The sequence below is a fragment of the Tripterygium wilfordii genome, chromosome 12 (genome assembly GCF_013401445.1).
Source record: "Tripterygium wilfordii isolate XIE 37 chromosome 12, ASM1340144v1, whole genome shotgun sequence".
NCBI lineage: Eukaryota > Viridiplantae > Streptophyta > Magnoliopsida > Celastrales > Celastraceae > Tripterygium > Tripterygium wilfordii.
The window spans coordinates 2,387,506-2,406,032 of NC_052243.1; the positions used below are offsets into that span (position 1 = coordinate 2,387,506).

Consider the following 18,527-nt stretch of genomic DNA (forward strand, 5'->3'; position numbering starts at 1 on the left):
ACATAAACAGCGATTATAACAAATCCAGATTCTGATTTTTTAATAAAAACGCATGGACAAATCGGATCATTTGTGAATCCTTCTTTAACAAGGTATTCACTTAATCGGTTAAACCACATGCGCCCGGATTGTTTTAACCCATATAACGACCGTTGGAGTTTGATTGAGTACAATCCTTTAGGCTTTGCTTCAGGCAAATGAAATCCTTCGGGGATTCTCATATAAATTTCACTGTCTAGCGATCCATATAAATAAGCTGTTACTACGTCCATTAGACGCATATTTAGTCGTTCAGCGACTATTAAGCCAATTATGAATCTGAACGTGATTCCATCCATGACAGGGGAATATGTTTCATCATAATCAATTCCCGGTCTCTGCGAGAAACCTTGTGCTACAAGTCTCGCTTTATATCGAGTAATTTCATCATTCTCATTTCTTTTTCTCACAAATACCCATTTGTATCCTATAGGTTGGACATCTTTAGGTGTATGGACTACAGGTTCAAAAACTTCTCTTTTTGATAGAGAATTTAATTCTGTTGTCATAGCCTCTTTCCACTTTGGCCAATCATATCTACATCGACATTCATCGACAGATTTTGGCTCAGGATCCTCATTACTTCTGGTAATGCTTGTAGCTACTGCATATGCAAATACATTGTCGACAATAGTCTTACTTCTATCCCAACTTTCTTCATGAGATATTGAATTCTCATTATTATCATTATCAGGTACTTTTATTTCTTCAGGAAATATTTGTTCAGAAGGTTGGGATTCAGCAAGTATATTCTCTTTAGGAGTAACCTCTGCACGAGTATTCTCTACAGGAGAAATTTGCTCTTCTGGAGTAAGCTCTGCCAAAGCTCTAGTAGAAATTTGTATATTTCTCTTTCGGGGAATTTTATCTTTAGCTCCCAGTGGTCTTCCACGTTTCTGACGTGGTTTCAAGACATCACTTGTTGTTTGTCCTTCAGGGACATTGATACGTGCACTTGAATTTCTAGCTGGAATATGTGATCGTAAAACTTGTGAAGTATCATTAAATGCATCAGGTAATTGATTAGCTATACTTTGTAAATGAACAATTTTCTGAACTTCAAGTTCACATTGTTTTGTTCGAGGATCCAAATGAGATTGTGTCACAGTGTTCCAAGTAATATCATCATGTTTATATGGTTCAGAGTCTTTTCTACCTAATGGAGGAAAAATATACTCATCAAAATGACAATCCGCAAACCTGGCTTTGAAAATCTCACCAGTTAATGGTTCAAGATATCGAATGATAGAAGGGGAATCAAAGCCAATGTAAATACCAAGTTGTCGTTGTGGTCCCATCTTAGTGCGTTGTGGAGGTGAAATAGGAACATAAACAGCACAACCAAAAACACGAAAATGTGAAATATTAGGTTGATGACCAAACACTAATTGCAAAGGTGAATAAGAATGGTGAGCAGATGGTCTAACACGAATTAATGATGCAGCATGTAATATTGCATGTCCCCAAGTGTCAGAAGACAATTTGCTTTTTAAAAGCATTGGACGAGCAATCAATTGAAGACGTTTTATAAGTGATTCAGCTAAACCATTTTGAGTATGAGTGTGTGCAACAGGATGCTCAACATCTATTCCTAGTGACATGCAATAATCATAAAATGCTTGAGAAGTAAATTCACCAGCATTATCCAATCGAACAGACTTAATAGGATAATCAGGAAATTGTGCATGTAAACGAATGATTTGAGCTAAGAACCTGGCAAATGCAACATTACGAGTAGACAATAAACATACGTGTGACCATTTAGATGATGCATCTATTAGAACCATAAAATAACGAAATGGTCCACATGGTGGATGAATAGGTCCACATATATCTCCATGAATACGTTGCAGGAAGTTAGGAGATTCTAAACCTACCTTCAGGGTAGATGGTCTCACAATTAACTTTCCTTGTGAACAAGCAACACACAAGTGATCCTTAGGTAAAAGAAACTTCTGGTCTCTTAACGGATGTCCATTTGTATTTTCAATTATTCTGCGCATCATGGTAGAGCTTGGGTGACCAAGACGATCATGCCAAAGTATAGATTCTTTCGGATCAGAGCACTTCTGATGCATCACGACATGTGTTTCGATCCATTTTATTTTTGTGCAGTATAAACCCGAAGAGAAAGCTGCAAGCTTTTCTATTACAAGCTTTTGGCTTGAAATAATGGAAGTAATATACAGATAATCTGTATTACCTTCACTTCCAGATTCAAAATGATATCCATTTTGACGAATATCTTTGAAACTTAGTAAGTTCCTTTTTGATTTAGGAGAGTACAATGCCTCCTCAATATATATTTTTGTTCCTCTAGGCAATACAATATTAGCTCTTCCGGAGCCTTCAATCATTTTTGATGTGCCCGAGATTGTATCAACATCTGCTTCAAGCAATGTCATGTGTAAGAAATATTTCTCATGTCGAAGGATAGTGTGTGTTGTTGCACTATCTATCAAACATATGTCTTCATCATTTGAATGACAACCACGTAATGCATCCTTGTGAGTCATAATTCTAAAACAAGAAAACCCGATTAATATTACTCATTGATGCAATAAAATAAATAAATAAAAAATTTTTTGAAATCATTGCCACTGTAGGGATTTGATCCCGGAACTTTATAGTCGCGGTATGAGATCCCTATCATGTGGGCTATTGATTTCTTGTTAATATTGTATCATTTTAATATATATAATGTACAAAAACTTGAAACATAACACATTGATCATTTATTTCATTATATATTTAACATACTTGCATAAACTTTAATGTAACCCACTCAAACATCGTAAGTTATTAAACAACACACTCAAATAAATAATTCTAACCTATATGGACTTACCATCTTGATTTTCGAAAAAATCAGAAACATCCAAATGTGTAAAATCATCAGAAATATTAAAATCATCAAAATTTGCAAAGTTTGTTTCCACAATTTTTGTTTTTCCTTTGGTAGAGGCTTGATATAGATCAATTAGATGCCTAGGCGTACGACAGGTACGCGACCAATGACCTTGAGCACCACATCTGAAACAAGTCTCTTCATTACCCTTCTGGGGTTTGTTTTGCAAACCTTTGTCATTTTTCTGACTTGGTTCAGGATCATACCTCTTCTGGTGGTATGTTTTATTTTTATGACTTGTTTCAACATGATACCTCTTTTGGTGGTATGGCTGAAGATAATTACCTCCACGATTATGACGACCACGGCCTCGTCCTCTTCTTCCACCACGTCCACGTCCACGTCCATGATTATTATATACAATCGCGTTCACTTCAGGGAACGGTGTAGTACCCGTAGGACGAGACTGGTGATTTTTCAATAGAAGCTGATTATTCTGCTCAGCTACAAGTAAGAGGGATATCAATTGGGAACACTGAGTAAAATTGCGGTTTCGATACTGTTGCTGTAGGTTTATATCCGAGAGGTGGAATGTGGAAAATGTCTTTTCCAATTTATCCACTTCAGTGATAGTTTCTCCACATAGTTCAAGTTGTGAGACAATTTTGTGTAGTACAGAATTATACTCACTAACCGTTTTATAATCCTGCAACCTCAGGTGCATCCAATCATAACGAGCTTTTGGGAGGATGATAGTTCTATAGTGTTCAAACCTCTCCTTTAAGTTATTCCACAATCGTAGAGGATCTTTTACCATGAGGTATTCAGATTTTAAATCCTCATGAAGGTGGTGACGAAGGAAAATCATTGCTTTTGCCCGATCCTGCTGGGATTCAGTATTTCCTTCAATGATGGTATTACTAAGACCCATAGCTTCCATATGGATCTCAACATCACCAACCCATATTAAGTAATTCTTCCCCGAGATATCAAGGGCTGTGAAGTCTAACTTTGCAATATTTGACATGATAATATTATTATTAGAAATGTAATAGAAAGTAATACTCACTTTGCTTGTTTGAAGAAACAAGGTCTAATACCAATAGAATGGTAGAGACTCGTGCTGATAACGTGTTGTAAATATAATGTAATATAGAACTTAATTGATCTAGTTATTAAATGGAAGAGTAATGGAAGAGAATACTTCTTTCTCTTCTTTCTTCATTCATCAACAAATCATCATTACATGTTTTTATATACAAAATAATATCAAACGTAATGGAAGTATTAATTACTTATTAAAGACTAAATTGAATGTTATAATACATTCAGTCTTTAATGAAGCCGTTGTAGCTTTCATTCTCTTCAGTTGGGTCATCCACCTTAAATGTTTCATAACAGAACCTTAGTTATTATTGCAAGATATGATTATCCTAACACGTGCAAAAACGTTTTGTCCTTACAATATTAACATGGGCCTTTACAAGATCTTATTCTAGTAGCATTTAAGGCTTTTATTTTCATGATGGCTAATTAGTGGGCCTGACCTACGATCACTCTTTTTTGGGCTTGGGCCTTCCTTGGGCATCTTTTCGTTTTCTCTTATATATTTTATGGGCCTAAAAATCGAATTAGAAATTCAAAAAAAAGGTTCAACGGTATCGTTTGAACGGCCTTTAAATTCCTCTCTAATAACAACTCATCAAAATCCACACATCCGCAAGCAAACCATAGAAATTTGATTTTCATCCCTTCCTGAGGATTTTGATTTCGATTCTGTAAACTTCTTAATCCATGGCTTCTCGTAGGCGTATGCTTCTGAAGGTCATCATCCTTGGTGAAAGTGGGTATGTTTTTTTTCTCTCTCTCTCCCCTTTTTTTTTTTGTTTGATTGATGTGAAAATTAATAATGTGATGGGAATTGAAGGAAACGAAATTGGGCGGTTTGGTGTTTGAGAATTCATACTGATATACATTTTGTTTGATCTTTTTCTTTTGTAGGGTTGGCAAGACATCTCTCATGAATCAGTATTCTCTGCAAAATTCTGATCTTGATTTTTTACTTTTTATGTGGGTTTATTAGTAAGATTTATATTTATATTTTGATGGGTAATTAGGTATGTGAATCGTAAGTTTAGTAATCAGTACAAGGCAACAATAGGAGCAGATTTCTTGACCAAGGAAGTCCAGTTTGAGGATAGGTTGTTCACGTTGCAGGTGAGAGCCTTAAACTTGCAATTTGGGCATAATTGGGTTTCTTTGTTGTGTTTATTTATTTATTTTTACAGGCAAAGGGCCATCGTCAATTGTTGATAATACAAGTCTAGATATTGTCGTGTGGGCTATTCTTGAGCAGCGTTTATGCTCTAACGATAAAAGAAAAAAAACATTTGGTGATTTTGGTTAACATTAGATGAAGCTTAAAATTTTATGAAGCTCGTACCGTAATCTGAATTTTTCCATGTATATATGAGATATTTGATTGCGGAAATTGAGTGATTTTGGTTTACATTAGAGAAGCTTGAAAACATTTGGTTTCTTTCTTTAGATCTGTTCTATTGGAGTATGCCTCTGTGTTTGAGTTTTCTTTTTTTGGCGGAGAATCCGTGGGGGTTGCTTTTAGTCCTTAAAGGTTGTTTGTAAATACAGATATGGGACACTGCTGGGCAAGAAAGGTTCCAAAGTCTTGGCGTGGCTTTCTACCGAGGTGCTGACTGCTGTGTCCTTGTATATGATGTAAATGTTATGAAATCATTTGAGAATCTCAATAATTGGCGTGAAGAGTTTCTGATTCAGGTAATTTTATTATCTGGCTATGATGTTTATCTCCAAATACGCATACATAGACTGAAACTCATATTTTGAGGATTCGTGTTCAGGCTAGTCCACATGACCCTGAAAACTTTCCCTTCGTTGTATTGGGGAACAAGATAGATGTTGATGGTGGCAACAGCCGGGTGGTAAGACTTCCTCTTATTCTTACATGCTGTAATCCCACTGAACATCGTAACCTTGTCAGGATGTATCCATCTGGAATATCAATGTTGTTCTTGCTAATCATTTGCGAATCTGGTGACAATGTCTTCAGGTTTCTGAAAAGAAAGCAAAGGCATGGTGCGCTTCTAAGGGAAACATTCCATATTTTGAGACATCTGCGAAAGAGGGATTCAATGTGGATGCTGCTTTTCAATGCATAGCTAAAAATGCACTCAAGAATGAACCTGAAGAAGATATGTGAGTATAGTACATGCATCCAAAATATTCAATGTCTAGTGGACACTCCAGTTATGAAATAACTCTACATTTGCCTACAAACCAGACTTTTTTGGTCTAGGGACGCTAAAGTTGCCTTCAATAACTAATGTGCTTGGGAGAGTGGGAGGACATATGGCATTCCCCTTTCTGGCAAGTCGTGTTTGTGTTAATGATGGGGGAGCGGGGGGAGCGGTGGTTAAAAAGAAATATTTAATTGCAGTGCTCATGAGGTTGATTTGCTTCTACTTTAGCGATATACCCTTAGCTTGAAACATCTTTTGTTTCGGTGCATATAGTCATTTTTTATTCCCCATCATTGAACTTCTTCTATATTCCCCGGGGGATGCTGCCTGTAGAATGTTGGGACACTTAGGTGATTAGAAGATTAAGTAAAGATCTCAATTCATTTATGGTCAATGCACAACAATTGAATCTTTTTTACTAACAATCCATCTATAATTACTGTTTTTGGAACTGCATAGAGATGTCAAATTAGACTGCAATAACCGATCTTTGTGTGGCAATAAATAACACGAGTTTTGTGGTGGTTCCATATTTTTGGACAGATACTTTCGCGACGCCATTGATGTTGGTGGTGGGGGAACGCAACAACGATCTACTGGATGCGAATGTTAAGAGAATGCTTTGTGGTTCTATTTATTTCTGTCTCCAAAATACATATTTGTTTAGGGGTGTATCATATGTGGGTCAGAAAACAGTCCTATTCTCTTTGTTTTCCTTTACCCTTAAATAATATTTACGTTTTTTGGCAGTTCATATTCTTCTATTACAGATCATAATATATTATATTTCCATGTCTTATATTGCTATGTGTTATATTGCTAGGATTTATGATCTCTGTGCATCTTATCTAGCGTTGAGTTGATCTCAATTTTTCATTCTGAAGAGGAAGTGTGTGTTTTTTGGTTCTCATGCTTGTCCATTTTGGGTTGTTCGGTCCCCGTGGATATATCGGGTTCGCACAACTTTGTTTCTCTTTAGGTCCAAACAGGTGGGTTAGGTACAACTCACTCAAGCCTTTAAAAAGCCTTGTTGATAGTAGAGAAGTGGGCTTGGATTTATAAACCACACATGATTGACATTACCAACCGATGTGGGACAACAGGTATAGAAACTCTATTCCTTTTGATGAACTCTTAACTTTTTATGGGTAAGAGCCACAAGGGTTAAGGGATGGGGAGAGAGTCAAATTCGAGTCTATGGAATAGGAATGACCCCCGCTCTTTCCCTTAACTTATGGATTGATAAATTAGAATTTATTCTGATGATATTTTTGGATTCATAAATCCGATCAACACATTCTTAATTACTCATAATGTTTTTTTAAAAAGCCTCTCGCATCCATGGTGTCTTGGTTTGACTCAACTCCTAAGCACTAGGGCTGTCTATGATTGATTTTTTTAACATAAATTTAATCGGTCGATTTTTCAATTATCGATCAGTTTTTTGTTTGTTGATTTTTCTTTTATTTTTTGACATAAATTTAATCCGTCGATTTTCAATTATCCATCAATTTTTTGTTTGTCGATTTTTTCGGTTATCAATCCGCCAATGCTGACGCAATAAAATCGAGTAACATCAATCATCAATCTATATATATATAATGGAGGATCCAAAAACTTCTCCTTGGTGCCACGTGGATGATTCTAAAAAAACCTACACAAAAAATAAAAAGACAAATAATATACAAATAATTTTAAAATCATATTTAATAATACAATAAATAGTTATATTAATTATCACCTATTAATTGCATCAATCTATATATATATAATGGAGGATCCAAAAACTTCTCCTTGGTGCCACGTGGATGATTCTAAAAAAACCTACACAAAAAATAAAAAGACAAATAATATACAAATAATTTTAAAATCATATTTAATAATACAATAAATAGTCATATTAATTATCACCTATTAATTGCATAGAAAAACAAAAAGATAAAAGCTTAAATGAAACATATTCACAATATAGATATAAAATAACATACAAAAACATACAAGATCACAATAAAGTTCTAAGAGATACTACAAAATCTTTATGGGAAAAAAGAACAATTTCAACAAAATTCCTAACGATATGACCCTACAAATCATGGAACTAGTAGTATGAAGTTTTGGAACCTCTCAAATGACACGTGTCTTAAATTTACAATGGTCGGTCATATTAATTATCACCTATTAATTACATAGAAAAACAAAAAGATAAAAGCTTAAATGAAACATATTCACAATATAGATATAAAATAACATACAAAAACATACAAGATCACAATAAAGTTCTAAGAGATACTACAAAATCTTTATGGGAAAAATGAATAATTTTAACAAAATTACTAACGATATGACCCTACAAATCATGGAACTAGTAGTATGAAGTTTTGGAACCTCTCAAATGACACCTGTCTTAAATTTACAATGGTCGTCAAGTTCTGGAATCAGAGATTTGATAAAACCGACAACAAAGATGGATAAAACAAACGGGAGGTAAAATAGAGAAGCATAAACCCTAAAGTGTTCAACCAGAACTCTCCAGAATCCAGATTGTAATTAAAAGCATCGGACAGCAATTCCCCTTGTCGAAGTTCCAGTTGGCTTTATGGAGGCTTCAAAGGAGCAACAAGGGCTTCTCAACCAGATCCTTCCTCCTCGCCTGGAAGACGCGGGCCTCGAGGACTGCGCCCTACCGCCTGAATCCATCCACGAGGCCTTTTTTAAGGCGGCCGCGGCCGTGAAGTCCCGTGCCACGTCCATCTTCTCCGCTTCCTCCGAAGAGTCGGGGGATTGCGTCCCAGACCCCTTCCCTTCCGGGAAGGACATGTCCGACAAAGTCGTTGGCTTGCCGCCGAGTACGGACGTGCCGGATGCGTTGGTTGGAGTATTTCCTGAGAAGGATGCGCCCGGGTCTTGTGTTGCGGAGAAGGACATTGAGGAGGAGGGGGATAAGGTCGTGGTGGTGGGTGGTGGGTCAGATGTGGATAAGCAGGAGGAGTTAGGGAAAGGAAGGGGCTGTGTGGATGGGTTGCAAGGACTAGAGGCTGAATTGAAAAATGGTGATAAAAAGGTGGATGATGAAGAGGAGGAAAGAGGAAGTGAGAGGCCAATTCTGACAGAGGGTTTTGTGTGAATCCCAAAGTACTTGGTGGGTAAACTTCCATCTTTTTGTTTTCCACTTGTAATCAGTTATATGCTATGTTGAATGAACTACTATTGTTATGCATATGATGATCAGCTTTTGCTATTGTAGATTCTATTAAATGTCTCCGTTTTTGTTCCTCATTCTCGATTCTAATAAAATTGTTAGGTCTTAGTCTTCTGATTTTCTTCTCAATTTCTAGTATAGTATGCCCAGTATACTTGCATGATTGTGTATAATTTTTATTATTTTTCTTCCAGGCATTTTCCTCTGTAAGTGATTAGGTTGTTGATTCACCACTAAAATAGAAAAATAGAAAACCTTTGTACATAATCTATGCCTAGGTTTTCAAGACTCAGCTCCGAGGGCTGCACTTTCATAATTTCTTATTTTTCTTTAAGTGAGGATTGATGGATCCTGTTATCAAATTCTTAAGTGAAGAACCTCTATGTTTAGATGGGGCTGATTTGAGAGAGGACTGAGGAGTGTACACTCTCATAAGAAGACCCTCAATGGTATTGAAATATCTGTTTTGAGAGAATTGTTTAGAAGAGGTTTCCTCGTCTTGAGAAAGCTTAAGTAGTAGTTATATTCTAATACTATTGCAGCACCCACTAAAATTTCTAGAGCATTAAGATTCTAACAGAGAGAGTTGCAGTCAAGATTCTTCTCAAATGAAAACACTTAATCACTAACATGTGAAGAAAACAAAGAGAAGGAAACGGAACACTCCCTGCAATCCAGTTTACACAGAGATTCAGAAACCATGGTGATTCTGCAAGAATTTTTATTTTTTCCTTGCTCTAGGAGATTAATCTGGTACTTATACACACGTACAATCAAGATATACACATTTATCTGCACACAATGCAGTAGTATGGACAGCTGAAGCAAAAACAGTGACGACTAGATGTATCTTTCTTCACATTTAGAACCTTTACCACTCAAATCGAAAAAAAATGCCCCATTGAACTAGAATTTTTTTAGGTATCACCGTAAAACATCCAGAAGGATATCAGCTATATCTGCAATCATCCTTCTTGAACTTGATAGGTTTGGTTCTGGTAGAGTCCAAGACCAAGAGACAAGAAATCTGTTTCTTGTGTCTTACCCTCACCAGCTTTCCCACCACATCTCCTCGCGAGTGTATTTCAAGATCCAATGTGAATGGAATTGCAATATAAGATCCAGTTTGTGAAGCTGCTAGACTTGATCCAGCCCCATAAAGGGGAACTTTGTTTCCTACCAGGTTAACAGATACCGTTCGGTGACTCTTTCTCGGCTGATCATACTTCTTCAACTGCAATATAAGATCAGCAAAACTAGTATGGTTTAGTCTAGATGACATAAGAAGTAACCAAAAACAGATCAAGAACAAGAACATATTTGGAATCAGGAGACATATGAAGTGAATAACATGTAATTCTGAGATGAGGTTGTGGACAGAATTCTAACCTGGCCAGTTGCTACAGCAATCTCTGAATATAAGAGATTGATGGGTTTAGAGCTAACATGAATGCCAAACATTGTAGCAGGGTTATATATGCTTATCCTCAATGAGCCATTCATTGATAGCATTTTTGTTGGAACTCCTGAGAAGTCTGCTCCAGACCCCACATAAAAGTTGTTCACCACCAAGCTCTGAAAGAAAGTAAACTTCCCATCAGACAATATATTTGAACAAAGAAATAGAAGCAGACAGAATAACCTTGATGGTTTGCGTCAATTTTTTTTTTTGGGTGACGAGGGAACCCACTGAAAGAACAGTCCACTGCACTTCACCGTAATGGTAAATCTACGGACCACATGCAATACCCTCAAACCACATGAGCCAATTAAGTTTTGGGTCGAAACCCAATGTAAAAATAACGTCAAATCGCGTCAGAATGGATGTTAGAACTTGCAACCTCTCACACACATGCGTTAAGAGGTTAAGTAAATATTACTATCAGGCAAAACATGAAACTAAATTGGCTTACCCTGACAGTAATCTCAGCTTTGTAAGGCCGGCTCGTTCCCCATATAATCAAGCAAAAAACGGCAAACAACATCACAAAACTAAACAGAGCAATCAAGGCCTGACACCTTCTAGTAAAAGCCTTGTCTTCAAGATCCTCATAGGACCCTTCTTCTACTATCACATTACACTCGGGCCAACCCTTGTCATTGATCGTCTTCTTGCTTCCTTTTCTCCCTGAGGATGACCGGAATATCCCCGAAAATCGACTAGATGATGAGTTTCTGGAATGGTGGCCGAAGGATGGGTGTAAAGGTGACTCCATTGGGGATGGTTGCATTGAAGAGGACCTGGACTTGTCTCCATCGTGAGAGTCCCTTGAAGGGCTCTGGACGTAGTACACTGGGCGTTTCGGAGACCTTGGAGGGGATGATGGGGTTAAGCTCGTGATATCAGATTCGGATTTCACTGTGAGAATCATGTTACAGAGAAATTTGACCCCAAAATCAATGTCAATACCTGTACTTGAATAGCCACCACCGAGTTCCACAAAGTTTCAACAAAATCTGCTTCTTGTGTCAGAAATCTCCAAACCCAGAAAGCTTTGGATGAGTCAAGGACTTCCCTAATGAGAATTCAGTACTTGAAACTGGTGATTCGAACAATCGAAGAAAATGGGCTAAATTTCTCGAGAAAAATTTGTTGAGCATCTGAAATCTGCGCAATGAATTCAAATTAATAACATAGGTGAAGCACCCAGGACCCAAAAATCACGTCTTGAAACATAAATTCAGGACTTGTAACTGGTGCTCTCAACAATTATGGTAAATTCAACTAAACTTTATCAAGAAACTGTGTCTAAACCATTGATGGAAACAAAGAAAAAAGTTTAAAGCACCCAGTACCTGGAATCACAGGAGCCTTCAAGTTGTTGAGTCCAGCCTTTGATAAAAATAAGATACTAAAAGCTCCGCTCTCCGTTCTCACTTCTCACTTCTCACTTCTCACTCACTGTTTGTGCATGAAGCAACAACTAGGAGGCCACATATTTGTAGGACTAATGGAGGGAACGGGATATAACAGCTAGAGACTAAAAACAAACCTCAGGTTTGGAAACAAATGTCGGCAGCCTATAGAGAATTTGTACTTCAATTGGGATGAAAATGAGTGGCTTTCTTTTGTCAAGAACCAATAAGGCGCCACATATTTGTGGACTAATGGAGGGTATGTGATATAACAGCTAGGCTTGAAAGACGAGCCTAAAAACAAACCTCAGGTTTGGAAACAACTGTCCTGTCGGCAGCCGAGAATGAGAATTTATACTTCAGTTGGGATGAAAATGTGGTGGTCGAGTAGTTGCCCTCGCAAGAATTTATACTTCAGTTGGGACGAAAATGTGGTGGTCCAGTGCACTTTTTATTCTGATTTCTGGGTTAAAGTGTTGCTTCATCATACTCTTAACTTGAGGCCAAGTATATCCTATTCCTAGCCATTAACCACAAGATGAAGAGTGATGAAAAATCCTAAGCTCCAACCCCCCTCAGTCCCTCTCCAAGTGACCAGAGATAGAGAAGATGATACGCACGACAGGCTCTCTCCAAGGCTGCAGGGGATCCAGCCGAGATGATAATCAGTTCACTCTTTGAATGTGTTCTCACCTCTTACTTCTTAGGGTAACGATTGAAGCCTCTCTATGTTGATTTGCATAGCTCATCCTGGGTAAATAATGTTCCATAATGGGCGATAATAGTCCACGAGCCCCCAACTTTTTAAGTCGTTTTCACTTGAATAAGTAATATTAAGTAACTATTTATGTTATTAGTATTAATTATACCTTTTTATGTCAAATAAAATCAAATTACATGTTTCTATAACAATATATCAAACCACATAAATTATGTACAATTTGGAAGGAAGCAGCCAAGCCAAGTCACACTATTCCATAGCCTCGCTCCTCTCTCTGTTTTAGTTGTTTATATTTGTATGGCTGAAAACCTAAAAAATAAAAACCTGACAAAAAAAATATAGATATACATGGCAATGGTAGCAAGTTTGACGCCTAAATTATCAGTAAAATCCAACTAGACCATGACTTATTAGGAACCTCACCATTACTATCCTCTTCATCAACATTATCTTCATGACTATAGAGAGAGAGTTGCTTTTTCATAGAATAAGAATAAAGTTAAATTTGAGGGGAGAGAAATCTTGATAGAGAGAGTTGGACTATGTGCCACCTCAATATTTGTGTTTTAAGAGTCCCTCATTTACACTAGGAAGATTCTCGGATTGTTTATAAACTTTCTTCATCAAACTTGGAAAACGGTGAGGTCAGATTTCAAAGATTATTTTCCTGGGTTTTTAAAGATAAGAAGAGGAAGGTGAATACTAGAGAATAGCAGGATTGTGCAATATCCCAACTGGGTTTCCTTCTTTAGAGAGAGAGAACAGAAGATGTTGGAAGGAAAAGCCTTGGTAGAGGACACAGACATGCCAGTGAAGATGCAAATCCAAGCAATGGCTTCTGCTTCTCAAGCTTTAGATCTGTATGATGTCTTTGACTGCAAAGCCATTGCTGCCCACATCAAAAAGGTACTCTTTCCTCCTCCCCTCTCCCCCTCTCTCACACACAGGCAGACACAAGATGTGCTGAAATTTGTGTGCTGTGAAAATTGACAGGAGTTTGATTTGAGATATGGGAGTGGATGGCAATGTGTGGTGGGATCAAATTTTGGGTGTTATTTCACTCATTCTGAAGGTACTTTCATCCACTTCAAACTGGAGACACTCAATTTTCTCATCTTCAAGGGGGCTTCTTCTCCCTCCTCTGCCTAAGACTAGACTGGGTTGTCTTTGATTGTAAAAAAGAAAAACAAGCCAAGAGATGAAAAGATACTAAGATAGCATTACCAGGGCCACACATCCACATGGGTTCTTTAAGATTTTCAAAAATGGCCGGATGCACTGTATGTATACATCTCATGGTCTACACTGTAATACCACCTTTGCATGCCTTGTACCTGATTGCTGCATTTAGAGGAAAAAGAACGTGAATTGAGAATGAAAATGTAGAATAAACTGTTGAAAAAAGAGAAATATATTGAGCTATGGCTAATGGACCATTTAAACAGAAACAGACATAATTGTTTGACAGAGTGATACCAAGAAACCAATCAGTAGGTATCCTTTCTCTTCAAAACTCAAGCAGGCATTTCGAATCAGACTGGAGCTAATACCGACTGGTCATGGAAGTGTCATCATTCAAGTTTGCAATCACAATGTCTGCAATTACCTTGCATGTATTCTCTGTTACTCCCAATGTAAGACATAAGAGGACTACATTGTCAAGCAGCATTCAATGAAAGGAGGAACCATCGGACTAATTGACCAAAGGAGCTTGATATGCAAAATGAATTCTGATAACTAGTATAGTTTATTCTGTTAAAGCAGTTGCTACAAACGATCGCAAATTAGGAGCCAAGTTGGCGACAATTTGCACAATAATCACACTTGCATTCATCAAATCATTTTTTTCTTTTAAGCAGAGTATACACAGAATTAATCACAGTCAATGGTATGACTATTCCCGCGTTAGTTTAACTGAAAACCAGGAAATAAAATGCGACAAAAAAGTGTAGATATACATGGCAATGGTAGGTAAGTTTGATGCCTAAATTATCAGTAAAATCCAATTAGACCGTGACTTATTAGGAGCCTCACCATTACTATCCTCTTCATCAACATTATCTTCATGACCATGACGTGCGTCACTCGAGAGAGAGAGATTTGCTTTTTCATAGAATACGAATAAAGTAAAATTTGAGCAGAAAGAGAGCTGGAATATGTGCCACCTCAATATTTGTGTTTAATTATGAGTCACTCCTTTACAGTTGTAAGATTCCGGAATGTTTATGAACTTTCTGCATCATACTAGGAAAACGGTGAGGTCAGATTTCAAAGATTATTGTCCTTGGTTTTTGAAGATAAGAAGAGGCAAGTGAGGCGAATGGTAGAGAATATCAGGATTGTGCATATCCCAACTGGGTTTTCTTCTAGAGAGAGAGAGAGAACAGAAGATGTTGGAAGGAAAAGCCTTGGTAGAGGACACAGACATGCCAATGAAGATGCAAATCCAAGCAAGGGGTTATGCTTCTAAAGCTTTGGATCTGTATGATGTCTTTGACTGCAAATCCATAGATGCCCATATCAAAGAGGTGCTCTTTTCCTACTCCACCACTCTCCTCTGTTAGGATTTGATCAAAAATTGATAAAGTCTATCAAAGGTGAGCTTGACTTCGTTGACCAGTGGGGGCCACATGAGGTTCAAGCCATGTGGGGCGGCTATGGTATTTACTCTCCATGATTTGATTGTAGAGAAAATTAATGAAAACGTGTGGGTCCTATTGTGAGGCCCAACTGAAGAAATTTTCTCTTGGAATTGTCGGCCACTTATTGAAGAAAGAAACAAAAAAAAAAAGTTTGCTTCTCTTCTCTCTTCATAAGAGGGTGAGAGGAGCTGGCAGGAAGTGTGCTGGTGTAGCACCAATCCGGGGGTTGAGTGCTGAGCAGAGGAGTGTAGAGCCATGGGCAGTGCTGCAGCGGGAGGCTGTGTTGTCATGGGGACTCTGCAGTGCACATGCTGCAGGTGTTGCAGTGCCGGTTGAGTTGCAGAACTAGGTTGAGGTGTGCTGGGTATGGCGCAGAGGAGGCAGGGGTGTTGCCGAGTGAGTGGTGAAGCTCATGGTGACGATGCTGATCGGAGATGATACAGTTGTTTTCGGGTAGAGTTTTTAGAGATGGAGTTATCCTCTAGCGGAGCTCTTGTGGGGTAGCGGGAGTAGTCACCAAGAATGGCAAGGAGGTGTGAGACTAGGAGAGATTTCAAGATATAAGAGTCTTAGAGAGTGAGTTTAGTGGGGGTTGATGATAATCTTTTGGTTCTTGAGTTTCCTAGGTAGAGATGTCACTGAAAAAGAGGATCTTGGGGTAAATTTTTCCAACAAGTGGTATCAGAACATGGTATCATTGAGCCAGAGATATCAAATGTTGACATCAAAAAGTTTGGTTGACATCAAAAAGTTTGGTGGGGAATGGATCAATTTTTCCTTAAGGATACCATGCTCCGATACCACTGTTGGAAAAGTTTATCCCATGATCCTCCTTTGCAGTAGTATCAACATTCTCCTCTCACACACACCGGCACACAACAAGATGTGCTGAAATTTGTGTGTTGTGAAAATTGACAGGAGTTTGATTTGAGATATGGTGGGAGCGGATGGCAATGTGTGGTGGGAGCAAATTTTGGGTGTTACTTCACTCATTCTGAAGGTACTTTCATCTACTTCAAACTGGAGACACTCAATTTTCTCATCTTCAAGGGGGCTTCTTCTCCATCCTCGGCCTAAGACCGGGGTGGGTTGTCTTTGATTGTAGAAAGAAAACAAGCAAAGAGGTGAAAAAAGATACTAAGATAGCATTACCTGGGCCACATCCACATGGGGTCTTTTAAGATTTTCAGAAATGGTCGGATGTGGCTTGTAATGTTTTGAGGGGCATGGTTTTAGATGCCCTGTATGTATACATCTCAAAGGTCTGCAGTGTATATCTTCTTTGTATGTCTTGTACCTGATCTTTATTGCTTCGTTTGAGTCCTGCATTTAGAGGGGAAAGAAAGTGAAATGAGAATGCAAATGTAGAATTAACTCTGAAACCAATATGAGAAATATATTGAGCTATGGCTAATGAACCATGCATGCATAGTGCCATAACAAATGTTGAATCTATTTATCAAATTTAAAAAAATTTGTGTGAATTTTACATTGATAAATAAACTGCGCGTTTGTCGTTAAAACTACAATGACTTCTCCTACACGAACCCTTAACTCATACAGTAGGTGGGATGTGTAGACTATCAAAGCATATCATAATTATTTAACAGAGTGATACCAAGAAACCAATCAGTATGTATCCTCTCTCTTGAAAACTCAGGCTTACATTTCAAACCAGACTGGAGCTAATACAGACTGGTAATTGAAGTGTCATCAAGTTTGCAATCACAAGGTCTGCGGTTCCCTTGCATATATTATCTGTTACTTCCAACATAAGACATGGACTACATTGTCAAGCAACATTCAATGGAATTCCAGTATAAAATTATGACTTTAATCTTTTATGGGTTGTATTTAAATACCTATTGTACTCTCTTCTGTATGCCTTTTAACAAGTTTTTTGCGATTCATTGAAAATATTTTCAAATTTTGTTGGAGTTGGAGACGATTGCAATGTTCTCGAAACATTGATATTCAATGGGATTACAGATTGAAAACATACCATTAATCGGACACATCTACCCAGCAGAATCAAATCACCGGTGTCAACAGTCGCTTGTTCAGAAAGTGTGCCTCCAAGTTGCCAGGTCAGCCATGGCTTGGCGGGTTTCCACAGTTCCTCTTCCCACATGAGGCAGAAGTTCCACATTTTCAAGCCCAAACAACTCTCCGGGCACAAGGGGTTCGTGCTTGAACACATCAAGTCCAGCACCACCTAAGCGACCTTCCACAAGTGCAAACACTAGCTCAGGTTCGTCAACATGAGCACCTCTACCGATGTTGATGATATGGCGGGTTTCGTCAGATAATGTGCAGGCAATAACGACGATCTGACAGTTGGAAGCCAACTCAACAATGCTTGATATTATTTGTATGTTGAATCTGTTCTCTGTTCGACACTAGTAGCTGATTGGGCCGCTAAATGCTTCAGCTCTCTTGGCAATTGCCATTCCAATCCTGCCCATCCCAATAATCCCAACTAATTTTCCAGAGAACTGAGGAAAATATATATATGAAAGCAAACAGTGTAAGGCAATGACGGTCGAACAATCTTCCCAGTAACAAATCAGGCGATGAGAGCATGTCGAATGGGACATTTGAAACCTATTTTTCAAGTGTTGAAAGTGAACTTTATGGAAAATTTAGAATGTTAGAGCTCTATAATGGATAAAAATAAACACTTGAAAATACACTTTTTAATAATGACACTTGTTTTATAGATTGTTATGGAAAATGATACTTGAAATATGAAGTATGTATATAGTTGAATATGGAGTATGTATATAGTTGATGATTAGTAGAGAGAAATAATGAAAAAGAAAAGAGATGTGATGAAAAGAAAGATAAAGGTGATGAAAAATAAGAAAGAGAATGAATATGAAGTGTTGATGAATAGCGTATATTATGAGATCCACTCATGCAATTAAATTATGTCATGTAAGAG

The 18,527-nt window shown here is 37.7% G+C and overlaps 4 protein-coding genes, 1 long non-coding RNA gene and 1 pseudogene across 6 annotated transcripts; 3 read left to right on the top strand and 3 right to left on the bottom strand.

Moving 5' to 3' along the window:
- The first annotated feature begins 4,568 nt into the window (after positions 1-4,568).
- Positions 4,569-6,919, top strand: LOC120011297 (ras-related protein Rab7-like). Its single transcript, XM_038862380.1, has 7 exons — positions 4,569-4,734; positions 4,889-4,915; positions 5,005-5,104; positions 5,537-5,683; positions 5,767-5,847; positions 5,976-6,121; positions 6,709-6,919. Exons 1-7 carry the CDS (start codon positions 4,682-4,684, stop codon positions 6,776-6,778), a joined length of 624 nt encoding a protein of 207 aa, XP_038718308.1. The 5' UTR covers positions 4,569-4,681; the 3' UTR covers positions 6,779-6,919.
- Positions 6,920-8,634: 1,715 nt separating this feature from the next.
- Positions 8,635-9,481, top strand: LOC120010789. Its single transcript, XM_038861648.1, has one exon. The coding sequence runs from the start codon at positions 8,762-8,764 to the stop codon at positions 9,287-9,289; it is 528 nt and encodes a 175-aa protein (XP_038717576.1). The 5' UTR covers positions 8,635-8,761; the 3' UTR covers positions 9,290-9,481.
- Positions 9,482-10,017: 536 nt separating this feature from the next.
- LOC120010787 lies at positions 10,018-12,289 on the bottom strand. 2 transcript variants are annotated; one of them, XM_038861647.1, is made up of 5 exons: positions 12,161-12,289; positions 11,775-11,972; positions 11,278-11,674; positions 10,754-10,939; positions 10,284-10,598 (listed from the first exon to the last, which is right to left on the bottom strand). In XM_038861647.1, exons 3-5 carry the CDS (start codon positions 11,593-11,595, stop codon positions 10,314-10,316), a joined length of 789 nt encoding a protein of 262 aa, XP_038717575.1. In that variant the 5' UTR covers positions 11,596-11,674; positions 11,775-11,972; positions 12,161-12,289; the 3' UTR covers positions 10,284-10,313. The 2 variants fall into 2 exon arrangements, with proteins under 2 accessions (XP_038717574.1, XP_038717575.1); XM_038861646.1 differs by having other exon boundaries at positions 10,018-10,598; positions 11,278-11,972; positions 12,161-12,288.
- A 730-nt stretch (positions 12,290-13,019) lies between these two features.
- On the top strand, positions 13,020-14,420 carry LOC120010792 (dynein light chain LC6, flagellar outer arm). Its single transcript, XM_038861651.1, has 2 exons — positions 13,020-13,847; positions 13,935-14,420. The coding sequence occupies exons 1-2, from the start codon at positions 13,710-13,712 to the stop codon at positions 14,088-14,090; spliced, it is 294 nt and encodes a 97-aa protein (XP_038717579.1). The 5' UTR covers positions 13,020-13,709; the 3' UTR covers positions 14,091-14,420.
- LOC120010794 lies at positions 14,144-15,601 on the bottom strand. Its single transcript, XR_005470928.1, has 2 exons — positions 14,418-15,601; positions 14,144-14,282 (listed from the first exon to the last, which is right to left on the bottom strand). It is a non-coding gene; the product is annotated as an uncharacterized LOC120010794 (long non-coding RNA).
- Positions 15,602-17,614: 2,013 nt separating this feature from the next.
- LOC120010788 lies at positions 17,615-18,438 on the bottom strand (annotated as a pseudogene).
- Positions 18,439-18,527: the final 89 nt, after the last annotated feature.